The sequence below is a fragment of the Salvelinus fontinalis genome, chromosome 39, assembly GCF_029448725.1.
Source record: "Salvelinus fontinalis isolate EN_2023a chromosome 39, ASM2944872v1, whole genome shotgun sequence".
In the NCBI taxonomy this organism is placed as follows: Eukaryota; Metazoa; Chordata; class Actinopteri; order Salmoniformes; family Salmonidae; genus Salvelinus; species Salvelinus fontinalis.
This window is the reverse complement of record NC_074703.1, coordinates 27,744,663-27,767,162: the sequence shown is the minus strand read 5'-3', so window position 1 is coordinate 27,767,162 and position 22,500 is coordinate 27,744,663. Positions and strand designations below refer to the sequence as shown.

Genomic DNA, 22,500 nt, shown 5'->3' with positions numbered 1-22,500 from the left:
TGTCTTCTCAACCAGGCAATATACTACATTATGTCTTCTCAACCAGGCAGTATACTACAGTATGTCTTCTCAACCAGGCAGTATACTACAGTATGTCTTCTCAACCAGGCAGTATACTACAGTATGTCTTCTCAACCAGGCAGTATACTACAGTATGTCTTCTCAACCAGGCAGTATACTACAGTATGTCTTCTCAACCAGGCAGTATACTACAGTATGTCTTCTCAACCAGGCAGTATACTACAGTATGTCTTCTCAACCAGGCAGTATACTACATTATGTCTTCTCAACCAGGCAATATACTACATTATGTCTTCTCAACCAGGCAATACACTACATTATGTCTTCTCAACCAGGCAATACACTACATTATGTCTTCTCAACCAGGCAATACACTACATTATGTCTTCTCAACCAGGAGTGTCTTCTCAACCAGGCAATATACTACATTATGTCTTCTCAACCAGGCAATACACTACATTATGTCTTCTCAACCAGGCAATATACTACATTATGTCTTCTCAACCAAACAATACACTACATTATGTCTTCTCAACCAGGCAATATAGTACATTATGTCTTCTCAACCAGGCAATATACTACATTATGTCTTCTCAACAAGGCAATACACTACATTATGTCTTCTCAACCAAGCAATACACTACATTATGTCTTCTCAACCAGGCAATACACTACATTATGTTTTCTCAACCAGGCAATACACTACATTATGTCTTCTCAACCAGGCAATATACTACATTATGTCTTCTCAACCAGGCAATATACTACATTATGTCTTCTCAACCAGGCAATATACTACATTATGTCTTCTCAACCAGGCAATACACTACATTATGTCTTCTCAACCAGGCAATACACTACATTATGTCTTCTCAACCAGGCAATACACTACATTATGTCTTCTCAACCAGGCAATACACTACATTATGTCTTCTCAACCAGGCAATATACTACATTATGTCTTCTCAACCAGGCAATACACTACATTATGTCTTCTCACCAGGCAATATACTACATTATGTCTTCTCAACCAGGCAATACACTACATTATGTCTTCTCAACCAGGCAATATACTACATTATGTCTCCTCAACCAGGCAATATACTACATTATGTCTTCTCAACCAGGCAATACACTACATTATGTCTTCTCAACCAGGCAATATACTACATTATGTCTTCTCAACCAGGCAATACACTACATTATGTCTTCTCACCAGGCAATATACTACATTATGTCTTCTCAACCAGGCAATATACTACATTATGTCTCCTCAACCAGGCAATATACTACATTATGTCTTCTCAACCAGGCAAAATACTACATTATGTCTTCTCAACCAGGCAATATACTACATTATGTCTTCTCAACCAGGCAATATACTACATTATGTCTCCTCAACCAGGCAATATACTACATTATGTCTTCTCAACCAGGCAATATACTACATTATGTCTTCTCAACCAGGCAGTATACTACAGTATGTCTTCTCAACCAGGCAGTATACTACAGTATGCCTTCTCAACCAGGCAGTATACTACAGTATGTCTTCTCAACCAGGCAGTATACTACATTATGTCTTCTCAACCAGGCAATACACTACATTATGTCTTCTCAACCAGGCAATATGCTACATTATGTCTTCTCAACCAGGCAATATACTACATTATGTCTTCTCAACCAGGCAGTATACTACAGTATGTCTTCTCAACCAGGCAGTATACTACAGTATGTCTTCTCAACCAGGCAGTATACTACAGTATGTCTTCTCAACCAGGCAATATGCTACATTATGTCTTCTCAACCAGGCAATATGCTACATTATGTCTTCTCAACCAGGCAATACACTACATTATGTCTTCTCAACCAAGCAATACACTACATTATGTCTTCTCAACCAGGCAGTATACTACAGTATGTCTTCTCAACCAGGCAGTATACTACAGTATGTCTTCTCAACCAGGCAGTATACTACAGTATGTCTTCTCAACCAGGCAGTATACTACATTATGTCTTCTCAACCAGGCAGTATACTACAGTATGTCTTCTCAACCAGGCAGTATACTACAGTATGTCTTCTCAACCAGGCAGTATACTACAGTATGTCTTCTCAACCAGGCAATATACTACAGTATGTCTTCTCAACCAGGCAATATACTACAGTATGTCTTCTCAACCAGGCAGTATACTACAGTATGTCTTCTCAACCAGGCAGTATACTACAGTATGTCTTCTCAACCAGGCAATATACTACAGTATGTCTTCTCAACCAGGCAATATACTACAGTATGTCTTCTCAACCAGGCAGTATACTACAGTATGTCTTCTCAACCAGGCAGTATACTACAGTATGTCTCTACCTCCATATCACATTATGTCTCTACTACCATGCCACAGTCACACACACACACACACACACACACACACACACACACACACACACACACACACACACACACACACACACACACACACACACACACACACACACACACACACACACTCAAAAATCTAACCATAACTTGTACTCTTACCCTAACCTTAACCCTAACCTTAAACCTAAATCTAATTCTAACCCTAACACTAATTCTAACCTTAGCCCTAAACCCCATTTGGTCCCCACAAGTATAGTTTAACACATCCACACACACACACTGACACTCACTCACAACACTCTCAGTCCTGCTCTACTTAACTCTACCAGAGAGGGCTCTGTTCGAGGGTGTTTGTGATCAAGAGACATTCTTTCCCAGCTGAGATATTATTCAGTAGTATTCTAGAGTTCTGATGATGTCTCGTTGTCTCCAACGTTCTGGTTCTATTTCCTGTCTCGGTACTTGTGTGAATTCTGGAGTGGGAGCTTGACATTGTAAATGAGTTAATGAGCTCCATTGTTTGGGGTTTTGTATGTGAAGTAGCTTTCCCCTTCACATGTACAAATACACACATATGAGAGCTGGCACATACACGTACAAATACACACATATGAGAGCTGGTACGTACACACACAAATACACACATATGAGAGCTGGTATGTACACACACAAATACACACATATGAGAGCTGGCACATACACACACAAATACAAACACTTCTCCAACCTTTCCGTTTTCTGCTGCTGTGTAAATGTGCAATTTCTTAGCTTTATTTATTTCCTTCGTTCTTTTTTAACCCCCCTATTCTTGTCTTCCAATCCCTGTCTTCTCTCTCTATAACCCCTCCTCCTCCTCCTTGTCTTCCAATCCCTGTCCTCTCTCTCTAAACCCCTCCTCTTCCTTCTTGCCTTCCAATCCATGTCCTCTCTCTCTAAACTCCTCCTCCTCCTTCTTGTCTTCCAATCCCTGTCCTCTCTCTCTAAACTCCTCCTCCTCATTCTTGTCTTCCAATCCCTGTCCTCTCTCTCTAAACCCCTCCTCATTCTTGTCTTCCAATCCCTGTCCTCTCTCTCTAAACTCCTCCTCCTCATTCTTGTCTTCCAATCCCTGTCCTCTCTCTCTAAACCCCTCCTCCTCTTCCTTCTCTCTGTTCTCTAGATGCAAGATGCTATGGGCTATGAACTTCCCTGGGCCTATTTTGTCAGTCTCGTCATCTTTGGATCCTTTTTCGTTCTAAATCTGGTTCTGGGGGTGTTGAGCGGGTAAGAGCGCTGTGTGTGTGTGTTCGTGTGTGTGTGTGTGTTCGTGTGTGTGTGTGTGTGTTTGCCCTCACTGTGACCGCAGACCAGACAACAAGACTCCTGGGACAGAGAAAGAAAGGGATGAAAAGAGAATATACGAAGGAGGGGAGAGAGAGGAGACACTCAGAAAGGAGGGGAGAGGGAGGAGACACTCAGAAAGGAGGGGAGAGGGAGGAGACACTCAGAAAGGAGGGGAGGGGGAGGAGACACTCAGAAAGGAGGGGAGAGGGATGAGACACTCAGAAAGGAGGGGAGAGAGAGGAGACACTCAGAAAGGAGGGGAGAGGGAGGAGACACTCAGAACGGAGGGGAGAGGGAGGAGACACTCAGATAGAAGGTGGAGTTTGGGGCTCCGACATCTGTAAAAACTAATCTGTCGTTCAAACGAAGCATCTACTTGCTTAATTAATGTAGACATTCCAAACACTACGAAATCAGAATTCAGAATTGGAAAAAATCCATCCAAAAATCCATTCAGTCATTTCAGTGAAAGTCTCCACAAGGCTTCAGTCATTTCAGTAAAAGTCTCCACAAGGCTTCAGTCATTTCAGTGAAAGTCTCCACAAGGCTTCAGTCAACTGTGACGGGTCGACAGAGGGTCTGACATGTTACCTTAGGCTCTAGTCACAGTGGAAAGGTAGGTTTATATGCATCTTTAGAGAAGCCAATAGATATAGCCTCAAGGGACAGGTTCAGGAGCGGGTCAATGCAAGGGATTATGGGTAGGGAGAGGAGGAGGAGGTGAAGAAAGGAGGAGAACGAGAGGAGTATTCTGGGAATGTAATGCCCAGTATCAGGTAGAAACAGAGTGTGTGTGTGTGTGTGTGTGTGTGTGTGTGTGTGTGTGTGTGTGTGTGTGTGTGTGTGTGTGTGTGTGTGTGTGTGTGTGTGTGTGTGTGTGTGTGTGTGTGAGTGTGTGTGTGTGTGTGTGTGTGTGTGTGTGTGTGTGTGTGTGTGTGTGTGTGTGTGTAGATAGGTTGACGTGTGCGTTGATGTGTGTCGTACCGGCCGTATGGTAATCCCAACCACCTGTCTGTCCGCTTTATGGTAATATGTCCTGAGTGGTTGCCGGGGGTGACGTGATGTCACAACCTCTTAACGCATGCCGGTGTTCCCACAGGAGAGTCGCACGGTGTTCACAGATCACAGAGAGAGAGAGCAGGACATTTTCTCTCCATCCTCTGCTGTCTTTTTCTCTCTCTCTCCTTTCTCCTCCTCCTCTCTCTCTCTGTCTCTCTTTCTCCTCTCTGTCCTCTTTCCCCTCTCCCATCCCTATATCTCCTCTCCCTTCTCTCTCCTCTTCTCTCTCCTTTCTCCTCCTCTCTCTCTCTGTCGCTCTCTCTCTCCTCTCTGTTCTCTCTTTGCCCTCGCCCTTCTCTCTCCTTCCCCCCGTTCATCACTACATTGGGAGAAGTCAGTAGTATAGATAAACCTTTTCTCTCCTCCTCTCTGTGGTTCAGCCCCCCCCCCCGGGGCGATCCTACTCACTTATAAACCTTTTCTCACCCATTTAAAACCCACAGGCTTTGTTTCTGCAGTATAAAACTCACTCCTGCAGGTGGTCCCCGTTTTCTGCTTTTACCCAACGCTGAGTCATGTTGCCAAGTATAAGACGTACACACACACACAGAGCCGAGAAACGCAGTGATGCATTATTTAGACTCAGGTCGATTTAGAGGTACACTAAAGGTGCTAAAGCAGTGATGTAAAGTACTTAAGTAAAACTACTTTAAAGTACTACTTAAGTTGTTTTTGGGGGGTATCTGGAGTTTGCTTTTTATATTTTTTACAACTTATACTTTTACTTCACTACATTCCTAAAGAAAATTATGTACTTTTTACTCCATGCATTTTCCCTGACACCCAAAAGTACTCATTACATTTTGAATGCTTAGCAGGACAGGAAAATGGTCCAAATTCACACACTTAAAAGGGTGAATCGTCTGTCCCATAGGAGAACCCTTTGAAAAAACCTTTTGGGTTCAATGAACCATCTGTAGAAGGGTTCTACCTGGAACCAAAAAGGGTTCTACCTGGAACCCAAAAGGGTTCTGCCTGAAACCAAAAAGGGTTCTGCCTGGAACCAAAAAGGGTTCTGCCTGGAACAAAAAGAGTTCTTCCTGAAACCAAAAAGGGTTCTGCCTGCAACCCGAAAGGGTTCTCCTGACCTACAGTATAGGGACAGCTGAAGAACCCTTTTGGAACCCTTTTTTTCTAAGAGTGTAGAAACAATACAAGTCTGATACATTTTTTTTATCTGAGGAGCGTTGGAATTGGAATCTTCCTGGTAACTAAGCGGTAACTAAGGTTATTATGGGGTGGTCTGTGAGGTGTAACACATTGGGACTAATTTGGTTCATCTGTGTGCCGTAATATTGTGTTAGCCCACTGAGCTTAAGCCCAGTGGTGGAAAAAGTATGCAACTGTCATAATTAAAGTATAGATACCTTAATAGATAATGACTCAAGTAAAAGTGAAAGTCACCCAGTAAAATACTACTTGAGTAAAAATCTAAAAGTATTTGGTTTTAAATATACTTAAGTATCAAAAGCAAGTGTAATTGCTAAAATATACTTAAGTAACACAAGTAAAAGTATAAAGTATTTAAAATGACTTATATTAAGTAAACCATATTCATTTACGGATAGCCAGAGGCACACTCCAACACTCAGACATCATTTACAACAAAGCATGTGTGTTTAGTGAGTCCGTCAGATCAGAGGCAGTAGATGACCAGAGATGTTCTCTTGATAAGTGTGTGAATTGGACCATTTTCCTGTCCTGCTGAGCATTCAAAATGTAACGAGTACTTTTGGGTGTCAGGGAAAATGTATGGAGTAAAAAGTACATAATTTTCTTTAAGAATGTAGTGAAGTAAAAGTATAAGTTGTAAAAAATATAAAAAGTAAAGTACAGATACCCCCAAAAAACAACTTAAGTAGTACTTTGAAGTAGTTTTACTTAAGTACTTTACATCACTGCTTTAGCCTAGGTAGGCAATCAGGTCTTGAGGTCTCAGACAAGGGTTACTCCATTACACACACCCACACTCATCGCGGGCAGGTCCAGTGGAGTCTTGTTACTCTGTGTGTGTTGAAGGGTCATTAACTGTTGTTGCTGTGTGTTGAAGGGTCATTAACTGTTGTTGCTGTGTGTTGAAGGATCATTAACTGTTGTTGCTGTGTGTTGAAGGGTCATTAACTGTTGTTGCTGTGTGTTGAAGGGTCATTAACTGTTGTTGCTCTGTGTGTTGAAGGGCCATTAACTGTTGTTGCTGTGTGTTGAAGGGGCATTAACTGTTGTTGCTGTGTGTTGAAGGGACATTAACTGTTGTTGCTCTGTGTGTTGAAGGGACATTAACTGTTGTTGCTGTGTGTTGAAGGGGCATTAACTGTTGTTGCTGTGTGTTGAAGGGACATTAACTGTTGTTGCTCTGTGTGTTGAAGGGACATTAACTGTTGTTGCTCTGTGTGTGTTGAAGGGGCATTAACTGTTGTTGCTCTGTGTGTGTTGAAGAATCATTAACTCTCCCCTGCCTCCTCTCTCCTATCTCTTCCCAGGTCAACGACGCTGTAGGGAGTGGCTGGCCCTGGCTCTATTTTGTCACGCTAATCATCATAGGGTCATTTTTTGTGCTTAACTTGGTGTTGGGGGTGTTGAGCGGGTAAGAACCGGTTCTACTGCAGGTTCTAATGGAGCCTGGCCTCTTCCTCTTCGGCTGACTGACTGGTTCTGCTGTGGCCTTTTCTCCCTGCTTGTCTGACTGGTTCTACCATGGCCTCTTCTGTCTGTCTGACTGACTGGTTCTACCATGGCCTCTTCTGTCTGACGGACTGACTGACTGTCTGTCTGTCTGTCTGTCTGTCTGTCTGACTGACTGACTGGTTCTACTGTTGCTCTCCTCTCTGCCTGACTGACTGGTTCTACTGTTGGTCTCCTCTCTGACTGACTGGTTCTAATGTTGGTCTCCTCTCTGCCTGTTTGACTGACGGGTTCTAATGTTGGTCTCCTCTCTGACTGACTGGTTCTACTGTTGGTCTCCTCTCTGACTGACTGGTTCTACTGTAGGTCTCCTCTCTGACTGACTGGTTCTACTGTTGGTCTCCTCTCTGACTGACTGACTGGTTCTACTGTTGGTCTCCTCTCTGACTGACTGGTTCTAATGTTGGTCTCCTCTCTGACTGACTGGTTCTACTGTTGGTCTCCTCTCTGACTGACTGGTTCTACTGTTGGTCTCCTCTCTGACTGACTGGTTCTACTGTTCGTCTCCTCTCCTCTCTGACTGACTGACTGGTTCTACTGTTGGTCTCCTCTCTGACTAACTGACTGACTGACTGACTGGTTCTACTGTTGGTCTCCTCTCTGACTGACTGGTTCTACTGTTGGTCTCCTTTCTGCTTGTTTGACTGACTGGTTCTGCTGTGGCCTCTTCTTCCAGCCTGACTTTTTACATTTTATTTTTGTAATTTTACCGCTTTTTCTCCCCAATTTTCTGGTATCCAATTGATAAATACAGTCTTGTCTCATCGCTGCAACTCTCTCACGGACCCGGGAGAGGCAAAGGTCAAGAGCCATGCGTCCTCCGAAACACGAGCCGCCAAGCCGCACTGCTTCTTGACACACCGCTCGCTTAACCTGGAAGCCAGCCGCACCAATGTGTTGGAAGAAACACAGTAGAGTTGGCGACCGAAGTCATGCACCCGGCCCGCCACCAGGAGTTGCTAGATCCCGTTCAGACAAGGACATCCCAGCCGGCAGAACCCTCCCCTAACACGGACCACGCTGGGCCAATTGTGCCCCGCCTCATGGGTCTCCCGGTCGCAACCGGCTGTGACACAGCCCAGAATCGAACCCGAGTCTGTAGTGACACCTCTAGCACTGCGATGCAGTGCCTTAGACCGCTGCGCCACTCGGAAGTTCTTCCAGCCAACTGACTAACTGACTGGTTAAACGTTGGCCTTTTCTTCCAGCCTGACTTAGTAACTGACTAGTTCAACTTTGACCTTTTCTTCCAGCCTGACTTACTAACTGACTAGTTCAACTTTGGCCTTTTCTTCCAGCCTGACTTACTAACTGACTAGTTCAACTTTGGCCTTTTCTTCCAGCCTGACTTGCTGACTGCTCCTATTTCTGACTGACTGACTTGCCGACTGTCTCTCCACCTCCTCTCCTCTACCTCTTCCTGCTACACCACTCTATTCTGGTCTCAGGCTCTCAGTTGGGATGGATACTGCTGTTATTGCTGTTAGCTGGGGAAATACAGCAACCTATTACAGCCCATCTATAATGTATGATGTCTCAAGATCTGTCATCAATTTGTATACAGTTGTTTGTCAAGACAACATTCATGATCTTTATCTCCTGTATGTCTGACTTTGTTTCCATGTGTGTATCGACTGTGTCTCTGTTATCTTTCGTTTGCATGTTTCATACTCAACATATAGTCCCCAATAAAACACCATTGATTCCTGCTTAGAATGTGAATCCACATCAATCCTAAATGGACATCAGAGAACAGAGGGAGAGGATAGGGAGACATACATGGAGATAGACAGGACATGGAGAAACAGAGAGACCTCTGGGAGTAATTCTACTGGGGGTACTAAGTGTGTATATACTGTAGACAACAGGAGACAGGACGTGGAAAAACAGAGAGACCTCTGGGAGTAATTCTACTGAGGGTACTAAGTGTGTATATACTGTAGACAACAGGAGACAGGATGTGGAGAAACAGAGAGACCTCTGGGAGTAATTCTACTGAGGGTACTAAGTGTGTATATACTGTAGACAACAGGAGACAGGACGTGGAGAAACAGAGAGACCTCTGGGAGTAATTCTACTGAGGGTACTAAGGGTGCATATAGACAACAGGAGACAGGACGTGGAGAAACAGAGAGACCTCTGGGACCATTTCCTCTCTATTTGTAACTCCGTCCGTTTGTCTCATCCATCTTCCCAGTTATTGTATCAGGTATCCTGGGGTTGTGTTCCCAATGTCCCCCTATTCCCTATATAGTTCACTAGTTTTCACCCTATCGTGTCCCCTGTCTATGGGCTCTGGTCAAAAGAAGTGCACTGTAAAGGGAATAGGTTTCCATTTGGGACGCAGACAGGGCCGTGGGTCAGCAGTGCTAGACATACTCAGCCCTGTAGAGAGAGTCTGTGGTGTGGGACTGTAATTTCAGAACTTCCCAGGTGACCAATACTCCAGTCAAACACCACTCACCAACACAGTGATTTCCTCAAACACCAACCAGGGAGATGGGAAGTTGTGTAGGCCCTAGTGGTAGGCATGCATCCCAAATGGAAACCTGTTCCCTTTATAGTGCACTACTTTTGACCAGGGCCCATATGGAACAGGGTGCTGTTTGACCAGGGCCCATAGGGAACAGGGTGCTGTTTGACCAGGGCCCATAGGGAACAGGGTGCTGTTTGACCAGGGCCCATAGGGAACAGGGTGCTGTTTGACCAGGGCCCATAGGGAACAGAGTGCTGTTTGACCAGGGTCCAATAGGGAACAGGGTGCTGTTTGACCAGGGCCAATAGGGAACAGGGTGCTGTTTGACCAGGGCCCATAGGGAACAGGGTGCTGTTCGACCAGGGCCAATAGGGAACAGGGTGCTGTTTGACCAGGGCCGTTCATTCTCATTCACCGTTCATTCTATTGCATCACTTGAGAAGGATGCTGCAAGGTGAAGGACGTAGCGTCCTCCAGATCTGTGTATTTCACCATTCCTTCTGTCTAGTGCAGTAGCGTCCTCCAGATCTGTGTATTTCACCATTCCTTCTGTCTAGTGCAGTAGCGTCCTCCAGATCTGTGTATTTCACCATTCCTTCTGTCTAGTGCAGTAGCGTCTTCCAGAGTTGTGTATTTCACCATTCCTTCTGTCTAGTGCATGCAGCTGAGTTCTCTCTCTCCTGTTGCTTATAGTAATTGTTGAAGTCTCACCACCTAAAATACACTGAGTGGACAAAACATCAAGAACACCTTCCTACTGTTGAGTTGCACCCCCCCCCCCCCCCCCCCCCCCACCCATTTGCCCTCAGAACATCCTCAATTCTTTGGGGCGTGGAGTCTACAATCTTTCAAATTCTTCTGCGATTTTCTTCGGCGATAGGGGTGAGCGTGAAAAACCCAGCAGCGTTGCAGTTCTTGACAAAAAACAGTGAGCCTGGAACCTACTACTATACCCCGTTCAAAGGCTCTTAAATATTTTGTCTTGCCCCTCCACCCTCCACCCAATCCATGTCTCAATTGTCTCAAGGCTTAAAAATACTTCTTTAACCTGTCTCCTCTACCTTCATCTACACTGATTGAAGTGGATTTAACAAGTGACATACAATAAGGGATTATAGCTTCTTTCACCTGGATTCACCTGGTCAGTCTACGTCATGGAAAGTAAAAAGGTGTTCCTAATGTTTTGTCCACTCAGTGTATATGTAACACTCATATTTCCATGTCTGTGTCTTGTTCCTTGATGTTGTGACAAGTATTTATTCTATATCTACAGTGGGACAAATGGGGCAACTTTGATTGTGATGAGAATTAGATTTCTTGCTTTAAATTCACCTTCTTTTTCCTTTTCTAATAGGCTACTGCTTGCTCAGAAAAAAACTCTGAATCTGTTGATACAATGGGTTTTCAGATCCGCTCTCTCCTCCCTCTCCATCCTTCTCTCCTTCCTTCCTCCCTCTCCTCCTCTCTCTCCTCCTCCTCTCTTCTCCTCCTCTTCCACTCTCTCCTCCTCCTCTTCCTCTCTCTCTTCCTCCTCCATCCTCTCCTCCTCCATCCTCTCCTCCTCCATCCTCTCCTCCTCCACCCTCTCCTCCTCCATCCTCTCCTCCTCCATCCTCTCCTCCTCCATCCTCTCCTCCTCCACCCTCTCCTCCTCCATCCTCTCCTCCTCCACCCTCTCCTCCTCCACCCTCTCCTCCTCCATCCTCTCCTCCTCCATCCTCTCCTCTATCCTCTGCTCCTCCTTTCCTCTCCTCCATCCTCTCCTCCTCCATCCTTTCATCTCCCCACCCCTCTCCTCTCCTTCTCCATCATTTCCTCTTCTCCTCCATCTCCTCTCCTCCTCTCCTGTCCTTGCAGAGAGTTTTCCAAAGAGAGAGAGAAGGCCAAGGCCAGAGGAGACTTCCAGAAGCTGAGAGAGAAGCAGCAGCTGGAGGAGGATCTGAAGGGTTATCTGGACTGGATCACACAGGCTGAAGACATCGACCCAGAGAACGAGGACGAGGGGCTCGACGAGGAGAAGCCCAGAAACCGTGAGTGCAGTCTGGGGAGAGGAGGGGGGGAAAGAGGGAGAGGTTATTGAGGTGGACTAGATTCAATGAAATGGAGGGTGGTGGGATTAGTTGTGTGTGTGTGTGTGTGTGTGTGTGTGTGTGTGTATGTGTGTGTGTGTGTGTGTGTGTGTGTGTGTGTGTGTGTGTGTGTGTGTGTGTGTGTGTGTGTGTGTGTGTGTGTGTGTGTGTGTGTGTGTGTGTGTGTGTGTGTGTGTGTGTGTGTGTGTGTGTGTGTGTGTGTGTGTGTGTGTGTGTGTTGGACGGATGAGTATTGTCAGAGAGGAGTAACCAATCAAGTACAACAGTTGTGGCAATCAATACTTTTCCACCTGAGCCTCCGAGCGCAATACCCTCATTACAGTGTGTGTGTGTGTGTGTGTGTGTGTGTGTGTGTGTGTGTGTGTGTGTGTGTGTGTGTGTGTGTGTGTGTGTGTGTGTGTGTGTGTGTGTGTGTGTGTGTGTGTGTGTGTGTGTGTGTGTGTGTGTGTGTGTGTGTGTGTGTGTGCATGCCTGAATGAGTTGTCTCTCCTATCCTGTAGCTCAGTACAGGGCCTCCCAGGCAGTTCATTGCAGCCTGGTCCTAAATCACAGTGGATGGGATTGGCAGTCTCTCCCCTCTACGGTCGATGGGCTATGGATTCCCCCTAACACCACCATGCTACGATACCATTCCCCCTAATACCGCCATGCTACTATACCATTCCCCCTAACACCACCATGCTACAATACCATTCCCCCTAACACCGCCATGCTACAATACCATTCTCCCTAACACCACCATGCCACGATACCATTCCCCCTAACACGCCATGCTACAATACCATTCCCCCTAACACCGCCATAGAGAGAAGCATGACCCGTAACACAGACATTTATCCTCCTGGCCTTCATGTAGATGTGAAGAGAGACCCAGCTTCTCTCCCTTTTTCTACCATTCTCTTTATGTATCTCTCTCGCTCGCTCGCTCGCTCTGGCTCTCTCTCTCTCTCTCTCTCTCTCTCTCTCTCTCTCTCTCTCTCTCTGTCTCTCTCTCTCTCTCTCTCTCTCTCTCTCTCTCTCTCTGTCTCTCTGTCTCTCTGTCTCTCTCTGTCTCTCTCTCTGTCTCTCTCTCTCTCTCTCTCTCTCTCTCTCTCTCTCTCTCTCTCTCTCTCTCTCTCTCTGTCTCTCTCTCTCTCTGTCTCTCTCTCTCTCTCTCTCTCTCTCTCTCTCTCTCTCTGTCTCTCTGTCTCTCTGTCTCTCTGTCTCTCTCTGTCTCTCTGTCTCTCTGTCTCTCTGTCTCTCTCTCTGTCTCTCTGTCTCTCTGTCTCTCTCTGTCTCTCTCTGTCTCTCTCTGTCTCTCTCTCTCTCTCTCTCTCTCTCTCTCTCTCTCTCTCTCTCTCTCTCTCTCTCTCTCTCTGTCAGATCGTTGGGGTCACCTAGTACTGTAGGTCAGGTCGTTGGGGTCACCTAGTACTGTAGGTCAGGCGTTGGGGTCACCTAGTACTGTAGATCAGGCATTGGGGTCAACTAGTACTGTAGGTCAGGTGTTGGGGTCACCTAGTACTGTAGGTCAGGTCGTTGGGGTCACCTAGTACTGCAGGTCAGGTCGTTGGGGTCACCTAGTACGGTAGGTCAGGTCGTTGGGGTCACCTAGTACTGTAGGTCAGGCGTTGCTGTCACATAGTACTGTAGGTCAGGCGTTGGGGTCACCTAGTACTGTAGGTCAGGCGTTGGGGTCACCTAGTACTGTAGGTCAGGCGTTGGGGTCACCTAGTACTGTAGGTCAGGCGTTGGGGTCACCTAGTACTGTAGGTCAGGCGTTGGGGTCACCTAGTACTGTAGGTCAGGTTGTTGGGGTCACCTAGTACTGTAGGTCAGGGCGTTGGGGTCACCTAGTACTGTAGGTCAGGTTGTTGGGGCCACATAGTACTGTAGGTCAGGTTGTTGGGGTCACCTAGTACTGTAGGTCAGGTCATTGGGGTCACCTAGTACTATAGGTCAGGCGTTGCTGTCACCTAGTACTGTAGGTCAGGCGTTGGGGTCACCTGGTACTGTAGGTCAGGTTGTTGGGGTCACCTAGTACTGTAGGTCAGGTGTTGCTGTCACCTATTACTGTAAGTCAGGCGTTGGGGTCACCTAGTACTGTAGGTCAGGCGTTGGGGTCACCTAGTACTGTAGGTTAGGCGTTGCTATCACCTAGTACCGTAGGTCAGGTTGTTGGGGTCACCTAGTACGGTTGGTCAGGTCGTTGGTGTCACCTAGTACTGTTGGTCAGGTGTTGCTGTCACCTTGTACTGTAGGTCAGGTCGTTGGGGTCACCTAGTACTGTAGGTCAGGTTGTTGGGGTCACCTAGTACTGTAGATCAGGTCGTTGGGGTCACCTAGTACTGTAGGTCAGGTGTTGGGGTCACCTAGTACTGCAGGTCAGGTCGTTGGGGTCACCTAGTACTGCAGGTCAGGGCGTTGGGGTCACCTAGTACTGCAGGTCAGGTGTTGGGGTCACCTAGTACTGTAGGTCAGATCGTTGGGGTCACCTAGTACTGTAGGTCAGGTTGTTGGGGTCACCTAGTACTGCAGGTCAGGGCGTTGGGGTCACCTAGTACTGCAGGTCAGGTCGTTGGGGTCACCTAGTACTGCAGGTCAGGTCGTTGGGGTCACCTAGTACTGTAGGTCACGTGTTGGGGTCACCTAGTACTGTAGGTCAGGTTGTTGGGGTCACCTAGTACTGTAGGTCAGGTCGTTGGGGTCACCTAGTACTGTAGGTCAGGTGTTGGGGTCAACTAGTACTGTAGGTCAGGTGTTGGGGTCACCTAGTACTGTAGGTCAGGTCGTTGGGGTCACCTAGTACTGTAGGTCAGGTTGCTGGGGTCACCTAGTACTGTAGGTCAGATGTTGGGGTCCTCTAGTACTGTAGGTCAGGTCGTTGGGGTCAACTAGTACTGTAGGTCAGGTGTTGAGGTCACCTAGTACTGTAGGTCAGGTCGTTGGGGTCACCTAGTACTGTAGGTCAGGTCGTTGGGGTCACCTAGTACTGTAGGTCAGGTCGTTTGGGTCACCTAGTACTGTAGGTCAGGCGTTGGGGTCACCTAGTACTGTAGGTCAGATCGTTAGGGTCACCTAGTACTGTAGGTCAGGTCGTTGGGGTCACCTAGTACTGTAGGTCAGGCGTTGGGGTCACCTAGTACTGTAGGTCAGGCGTTGGGGTCAACTAGTACTGTAGGTCAGGCGTAGGGGTCACCTAGTACTGTAGGTCAGGCGTTGGGGTCACCTAGTACTGTAGGTCAGGGCGTTGGGGTCACCTAGTACTGTAGGTCAGGTTGTTGGGGCCACATAGTACTGTAGGTCAGGTTGTTGGGGTCACCTAGTACTGTAGGTCAGGTTGTTGGGGTCACCTAGTACTGTAGGTCAGGTCATTGGGGTCACCTAGTACTGTAGGTCAGGCGTTGCTGTCACCTAGTACTGTAGGTCAGGCGTTGGGGTCACCTGGTACTGTCGGTCAGGTTGTTGGGGTCACCTAGTACTGTAGGTCAGGTGTTGTTGTCACCTAGTACTGTAGGTCAGGCGTTGGGGTCACCTAGTACTGTAGGTCAGGCGTTGCTATCACCTAGTACTGTAGGTCAGGTTGTTGGGGTCACCTAGTACTGTAGGTCAGGCGTTGGGGTCACCTAGTACTGTAGGTCAGGCGTTGGGGTCACCTAGTACTGTAGGTCAGGCGTTGCTATCACCTAGTACTGTAGGTCAGGTTGTTGGGGTCACCTAGTACTGTTGGTCAGGCGTTGCTGTCACCTAGTACTGTTGGTCAGGTGTTGCTGTCACCTAGTACTGTAGGTCAGGTCGTTGGGGTCACCTAGTACTGTACGTCAGGTTGTTGGGGTCACCTAGTACTGTAGGTCAGGGCGTTGGAGTCACCTAGTACTGTAGTTCAGGCGTTGGGGTCACCTAGTACTGTAGGTCAGGTCCTTGGGGTCACCTAGTAATGTTGGTCAGGTCGTTGGGGTCACCTAGTACTGTAGGTCAGGTCGTTGGGGTCACCTAGTACTGCAGGTCAGGTCGTTGGGGTCACCTAGTACTGCAGGTCAGGTCGTTGGGGTCACCTAGTACTGTAGGTCAGGCGTTGGGGTCACCTAGTACTGTAGGTCAGATCGTTAGGGTCACCTAGTACTGTAGGTCAGGTCGTTGGGGTCACCTAGTACTGTAGGTCAGGCGTTGGGGTCACCTAGTACTGTAGGTCAGGCGTTGGGGTCAACTAGTACTGTAGGTCAGGCGTTGGGGTCACCTAGTACTGTAGGTCAGGCGTTGGGGTCACCTAGTACTGTTGGTCAGCTGTTGGGGTCAACTAGTACTGTAGGTCAGGCGTTGAGGTCACCTAGTACTGTAGGTCAGGTTTTGGGGTCACCTAGTACTGTAGGTCAGGTGTTGGGGTCACCTAGTACTGTAGGTCAGATCGTTGGGGTCACCTAGTACTGTAGGTCAGATCGTTGGGGTCACCTAGTACTGTAGACATGGATTTAGAGTTGGGACGTCCCAAGGATTCTGTTTCGACCATATAGTGAGGGCCAGAGTAGTGCTGAGTGATGGGGTGGCTAATCAACTCACTGTCTACAGCCTCTCTCTCTCTCTCTCTCTGTGGCAGACCGCCAGCACTGTTTGTTTGACTGGTCATTCACACCGCGCACACACAGGCATTTAAAAAAAAAAATATGTTTTCATTTTTAACCTGTATTTAACTAGGCAAGTCAGTTAGGAACAAATTCTTATTTACAATGAAGAGCCTACCGGGGAAAAGTGTGTTAACTGCCTTGTTCAGGGGCAGAATGACATATTTTTATCTTGTCAGCTCTGGGATTCGATCCAGCAACCTTTCGGTTACTGGGGGCTCCAGGGCTCCAGCAACCTTTTGGTTACTGGCCCAACACTCTAACCACTAGGCTACCTGTATACAGGGATGGAAGCAAAAGCAACTATTCTCTCAGTTTGTCTCTATGTATGGGGCACACCTTCCCTGGGGAGAGAGCATGGAGCACTTGGCTAACCCTGGAGCCCTGGAGCCCTGGAGTCTGGAGCCCTGGAGCCCTGGAGCCCTGGAGCCCTGGGGCCCTGGAGCCCTGGAGCCCTGGAGCCTGGATCCTGGAACCCTGGAGCCCTGGATCCCTGGAGTCCTGAGCCCTGGAGCCCTGGAGCTCTGGGCCCTGGAGCCCTGGAGCCTTGGAGCCCTGGAACCCTGCATCCTTGGAGCCTGGAGCCCTGGAGCCCTGGAGCCCGGGAACCTGGGGCTCTGGGGCTTGGAGCCTTGCAGCCCTGGAGCCCTGGAGCCTGGATCCCTGGAACCCTGCAGCCCTGGATACTTGATCCTGGAGCCCTGGATCCCTGGAGCCCTGGAGCACTGGATCCTGGATCTTGGAGCCTGGAGCCTGGGGCCACAGTATGTGAATGGATGCATCCCAAATGGCACCATTCTCCCTGTACAGTAGGGTGTCCAATCAAAACGCATCATTGACCAATTGGGTAAAATAATGTTATTGTGTAGATAATCTTCTTAGAAAACCAATGGTCAAAACCTTGCGTCTCTATCATAATCCGTTTTCAAAGTTATTGGAGTTTATACCCTTGAAGGATGACGGCAAGAATTAGGGGGACTAAATCAGCTCGGGTCGTGCTAATTTAGCTTTTTTGTGACGCGAGAAAGCAACTTCGGTCAACAGAGCTCGCTGCTTATCATTGGATGTACAATAAATCCTGCTATGCACTGTGACGAACCATCAAACAGGCAACGCGTCAATACAGGGCTAAGATTGAATCATACTACACCGGCTCTGACGCTCGTCTTATGTGGCAGGGCTTGTAAACTATTACAGACTACAAAGGGAAGCACAGCCGCGAGCTGCCCAGTGACACGAGCTTACCAGATGAGCTAAATCACTTCTATGCTCTCTTCGAGGCAAGCAACACTGAGGCATGCATGAGAGCATCAGCTGTTCCGGACGACTGTGTGATCACGCTCTCCGTAGCCGACGTAAGTAAGACCATTAAACAGGTCAACAAACACAAGGCTGGGGGCCAGACGGATTACCAGGACGTGTGCCCTGGGCATGTGCTGACCAACTGGCAGGTGTCTTCACTGACATTTTCAACATGTCCCTGATTGAGTCTGTAATACCAACATGTTTCAAGCAGACCACCATAGTCCCTGTGCCCAAGAACACAAAGGCAAACGGCCTAAATGACTACAGACCCGTAGAACTCACGTCCGTAGCCATGAAGTGCTTTGAAAGGCTGGTAATGGCTCACATCAACACCATTATCCCAGAAACCCTAGACCCACTCCAATTTGCATACCACAACAACAGATCGACAGATGATGCAATCTCTATTGCACTCCACACTCCCCTTTCCCATCTGGACAAAAGGAACACTTATGTGAGAATGCTATTCATTGACTACAGCTCAGCGTTCAACACCATAGTACCCTCAAAGCTCATCACTAAGCTAAGGATCCTGGGACTAAACACCTCCCTCTGCAACTGGATCCTGGACTTCCTGATGGGCCGCCCCCAGGTGGTGAGGGTAGGTAGCAACACATCTGCCACGCTGATCCTCAACACTGGAGCCCGCCAGGGGTGTATGCTCAGTTCCCTCCTGTACTCCCTGTTCACCCACGACTGCATGGCCAGGCACGATGTCACGCTCGTCGTCAGGGAAATGACCGGACCAAGGTGCAGCGTGGTGAGCTTACATTTTCCTTTAATAAGAATGTCGCCAACAAAAAAAGAAACAGCAAAAACGAACGTGAAGCTTACTGGGGCTATACAGGCCACTAACAAAGACAACTACCCACAACTAAGGTGGAAAACAGGCTGCCTAAGTATGATCCTAAGTATGATTCCCAATCAGAGACAACGATAGACAGCTGCCTCTGATTGGGAACCACACTCGGCCAAACACACAGAAATACAAAACATGAATGCCCACCCCACATCACACCCTGACCTCACCAAGTAGAGAAATTAAACAGCTCTCTAAGGTCAGGGCGTGACACCCGACTCCAACACCATCATTAAGTTTGCAGACGACACAACAGTGGTAGGCCTGAACACCGACAACGACGAGACAGCCTATAGGGAGGAGGTCAGAGACCTGGCCGGGTGGTGCCAGAATAACAACCTATCCCTCAACGTAACCAAGACTAAGGAGATGATTGTGGACTACAGGAAAAGGAGGGCCGAGTACGCCCCCATTCTCATCGACGGGGCTGTAGTGGAGCAGGCTGAGAACTTCAAGTTCCTTGGTGTCCACATCACCAATAAACTAGAATGGTCCAAACACACCAGGACAGTCGTGAAGAGGGCACAACAAAGCCGATTCCCCCTCAGGAAACTAAAAAGATTTGGCATGGATCCTGAGATCCTCAAAAGGTTCAACAGCTGCAACATCGAGAGCATCCTGACCGGTTGCATCACTGCCTGATACTCTGCCACTCTTTCGCGGGTAGCAGTGGCCTCCGACCGCAAGGCCCTACAGTGGGTAGTGCGTACGGCCCAGTACATCACTGGGGCTAAGCTGCCTGCCATCCAAGACCTCTACACCAGGCGGTGTCAGAGGAAGGCCGTAAAAATTGTCAAAGACTCCAGCCACCCCAGTCATAGACTGTTCTCTCTACTACCGCATGGCAAGCGGTACCGGAGTGCCAAGTCTAGGACAAAAAGGCTTCTCAACAGTTTTTACCCCCAAGCCATAAGACTCCTGAACAGGTAATCAAATGGCTACCCAGACTATTTGCATTGTGTGCCCCCCCCCCCCCCCCAACCCCTCTTTTACGCTGCTTCTACTCTCTGTTTATCTTATTTGCACTGTCACTTTAACTATACATTCATGTACATACTACCTCAATTGGCCCGACCAACCAGTGCTCCCGCACATTGGCTAACCGGGCTATCTGCATAATCAGTAATGGTGTTGAGATTAACGAGTTAGGATGAAATGGGCAGAATAATCAGTAATGGTGTTGAGATTAAAGAGTTAGGATGAAATGGGCAGAATAATCAGTAATGGTGTTGAGATTAATGAATTAGGATGAAATGGGCAGAATAATCAGTAATGGTGTTGAGATTAATGAATTAGGATGAAATGGGCAGAATAATCAGTAATGGTGTTGAGATTAATGAGTTAGGATGAAATGGGCAGAATAATCAGTAATGGTGTTGAGATTAATGAGTTAGGATGAAATGGGCAGAATAATCAGTAATGGTGTTGAGATTAATGGGTGAAGAGTATCTCCCTAGGTTTTAGCCTCAGCACCATGCTAGCTTACACACACACACACACACGCACGCACGCACGCACGCACGCACGCACACACACACACACACACACACACACACACACACACACACACACACACACACACACACAGAGGCAGGCTAACATTCATGTAGACACACACACACAATGCAGATCATGTAGGGTGTTGTGTCTGAGCCCTGATGCTTGGCTGTGCTCTAATACCCAGCATGCTCTGTTGATAAACAGTGTTCAGACATTCTAATGCTCCACAATAACGCTCACTGACTGTGTGTGTGTGACTGGAGACTAGACACAACACACAGAGACTGGAGACTAGACACAACACACAGAGACTGGAGACTAGACACACAGAGACTGGAGACTAGACACACAGAGACTGGAGACTAGACACAACACACAGAGACTGGGGACTAGACACGTCACACAGAGACTGGAGACTAGACACACAGAGACTGGAGAGTAGACACAACACACAGAGACTGGAGACTAGACACAACACACAGAGACTGGGGACTAGACATAGCACACAGAGACTGGAGACTAGACACATCACACAGAGACTGGAGACTAGACACAACACACAGAGACTGGAGACTAGACACAACACACAGAGACTGGAGACTAGACATAACACACAGAGACTGGAGACTAGACACACAGAGACTGGAGACTAGACACAACACACAGAGACTGGAGACTAGACACAACACACAGAGACTGGAGACTAGACACAACACACAGAGACTGGAGACTAGACATAACACACAGAGACTGGAGACTAGACACAGCACACAGAGACTGGAGACTAGACACAACACACAGAGACTGGAGACTAGACACAACACACAGAGACTGGAGACTAGACACAACACACAGAGACTGGAGACTAGACACAACACACAGAGACTGGGGACTAGACATAGCACACAGAGACTGGAGACTAGACACAGCACACAGAGACTGGAGACTAGACACAACACACAGAGACTGGAGACTAGACACAACACACAGAGACTGGAGACTAGACACACAGAGACTGGAGACTAGACACACATAGACTGGAGACTAGACACAACACATAGAGACCGGAGACTAGATACACAGAGATTGGAGACTAGACACAACACACAGAGACTGGAGACTAGACATAACAGAGACTGGAGACTAGACACAACACACAGAGACTGGAGACTAGACATAACACACAGAGACTGGAGACTAGACACAACACACAGAGACTGGAGACTAGACATAACCCACAGAGACTGGAGACTAGACATAACACACAGAGACTGGAGACTAGACACAACAGAGACTGGAGACTAGACATTACCCACAGAGACTGGAGACTAGACATTACACACAGAGACTGGAGACTAGACACAACACACAGAGACTGGAGACTAGACATTACACACAGAGACTGGAGACTAGATATAACACAGAGACTGGAGACTAGACATAACAGAGACTGGAGACTAGACATAACACAGAGACTGGAGACTAGACACAACACACAGAGACTGGAGAATAGACATAGCAGAGACTGGAGACTAGACATAGCAGAGACTGGAGACTAGACATAGCAGAGACTGGAGACTAGACATAGCAGAGACTGGAGACTAGACATAGCAGAGACTGTAGACTGGACATAGCAGAGACTGACAGACAGATTTAGGATCATCTACTGTCCACTATAGTATGTTGTTGTTGTTCCCCAGGCTTATTTTAGCACCGTGGCCTTTGAGATCCTGAGTCCTCAGGGGTCTACTGTGTCCTGTGCTGTCCTGTTGTCAGAGCTCAGATGGGAACACACAAACACAAAAACACACACATATATTCACACACACAACACACACACAACACACACACACTGGCTGACAGGCAGCATCACAGGTCACGCCAAAAGATCAGTAGTAGAGATGAGGACAGGAGGGAGATAAGAGGTCTCATCCCTCGAGGCTTTAGCTCATCAGGCTGACAGTCTTGTGGTGTGCAAATGACTTGGGTTAAACTTTAGCTTTAATTCCTGCACTTCTACTCAACAACGTTTGCAGTATCCTTCAGCAGGTCTCATGGTTGTAGGAAGTCAGCCAAGCTTGGTGTGATAGACTGAGGCTGAGGGACTGAGAGACGGGGCAACAGGCTTACTCACAGTAGCTAAATGAAGATGCAGCCAAGTGAGACAGATAGGCTATTTAATACCACTCTGCAATCAGGAGACCGGGAGAGA

At 47.6% G+C, this 22,500-nt stretch overlaps 1 protein-coding gene across 4 annotated transcripts in view; it reads left to right on the top strand.

Moving 5' to 3' along the window:
• Positions 1-22,500, top strand: part of cacna1c (calcium channel, voltage-dependent, L type, alpha 1C subunit) — a 546,860-nt gene that overhangs the window by 382,943 nt on the left and 141,417 nt on the right. For 3 of the 4 annotated variants that reach the window (XM_055905080.1, XM_055905079.1, XM_055905078.1), the window contains exons 8-9: positions 3,556-3,659; positions 11,794-11,966. In XM_055905080.1, coding sequence (XP_055761055.1) covers positions 3,556-3,659; positions 11,794-11,966 — 277 coding nt within the window. Of the gene's footprint in view, positions 1-3,555; positions 3,660-7,258; positions 7,363-11,793; positions 11,967-22,500 lie in introns of all 4 variants that reach the window. The other variant, XM_055905081.1, reaches the window with a different exon arrangement.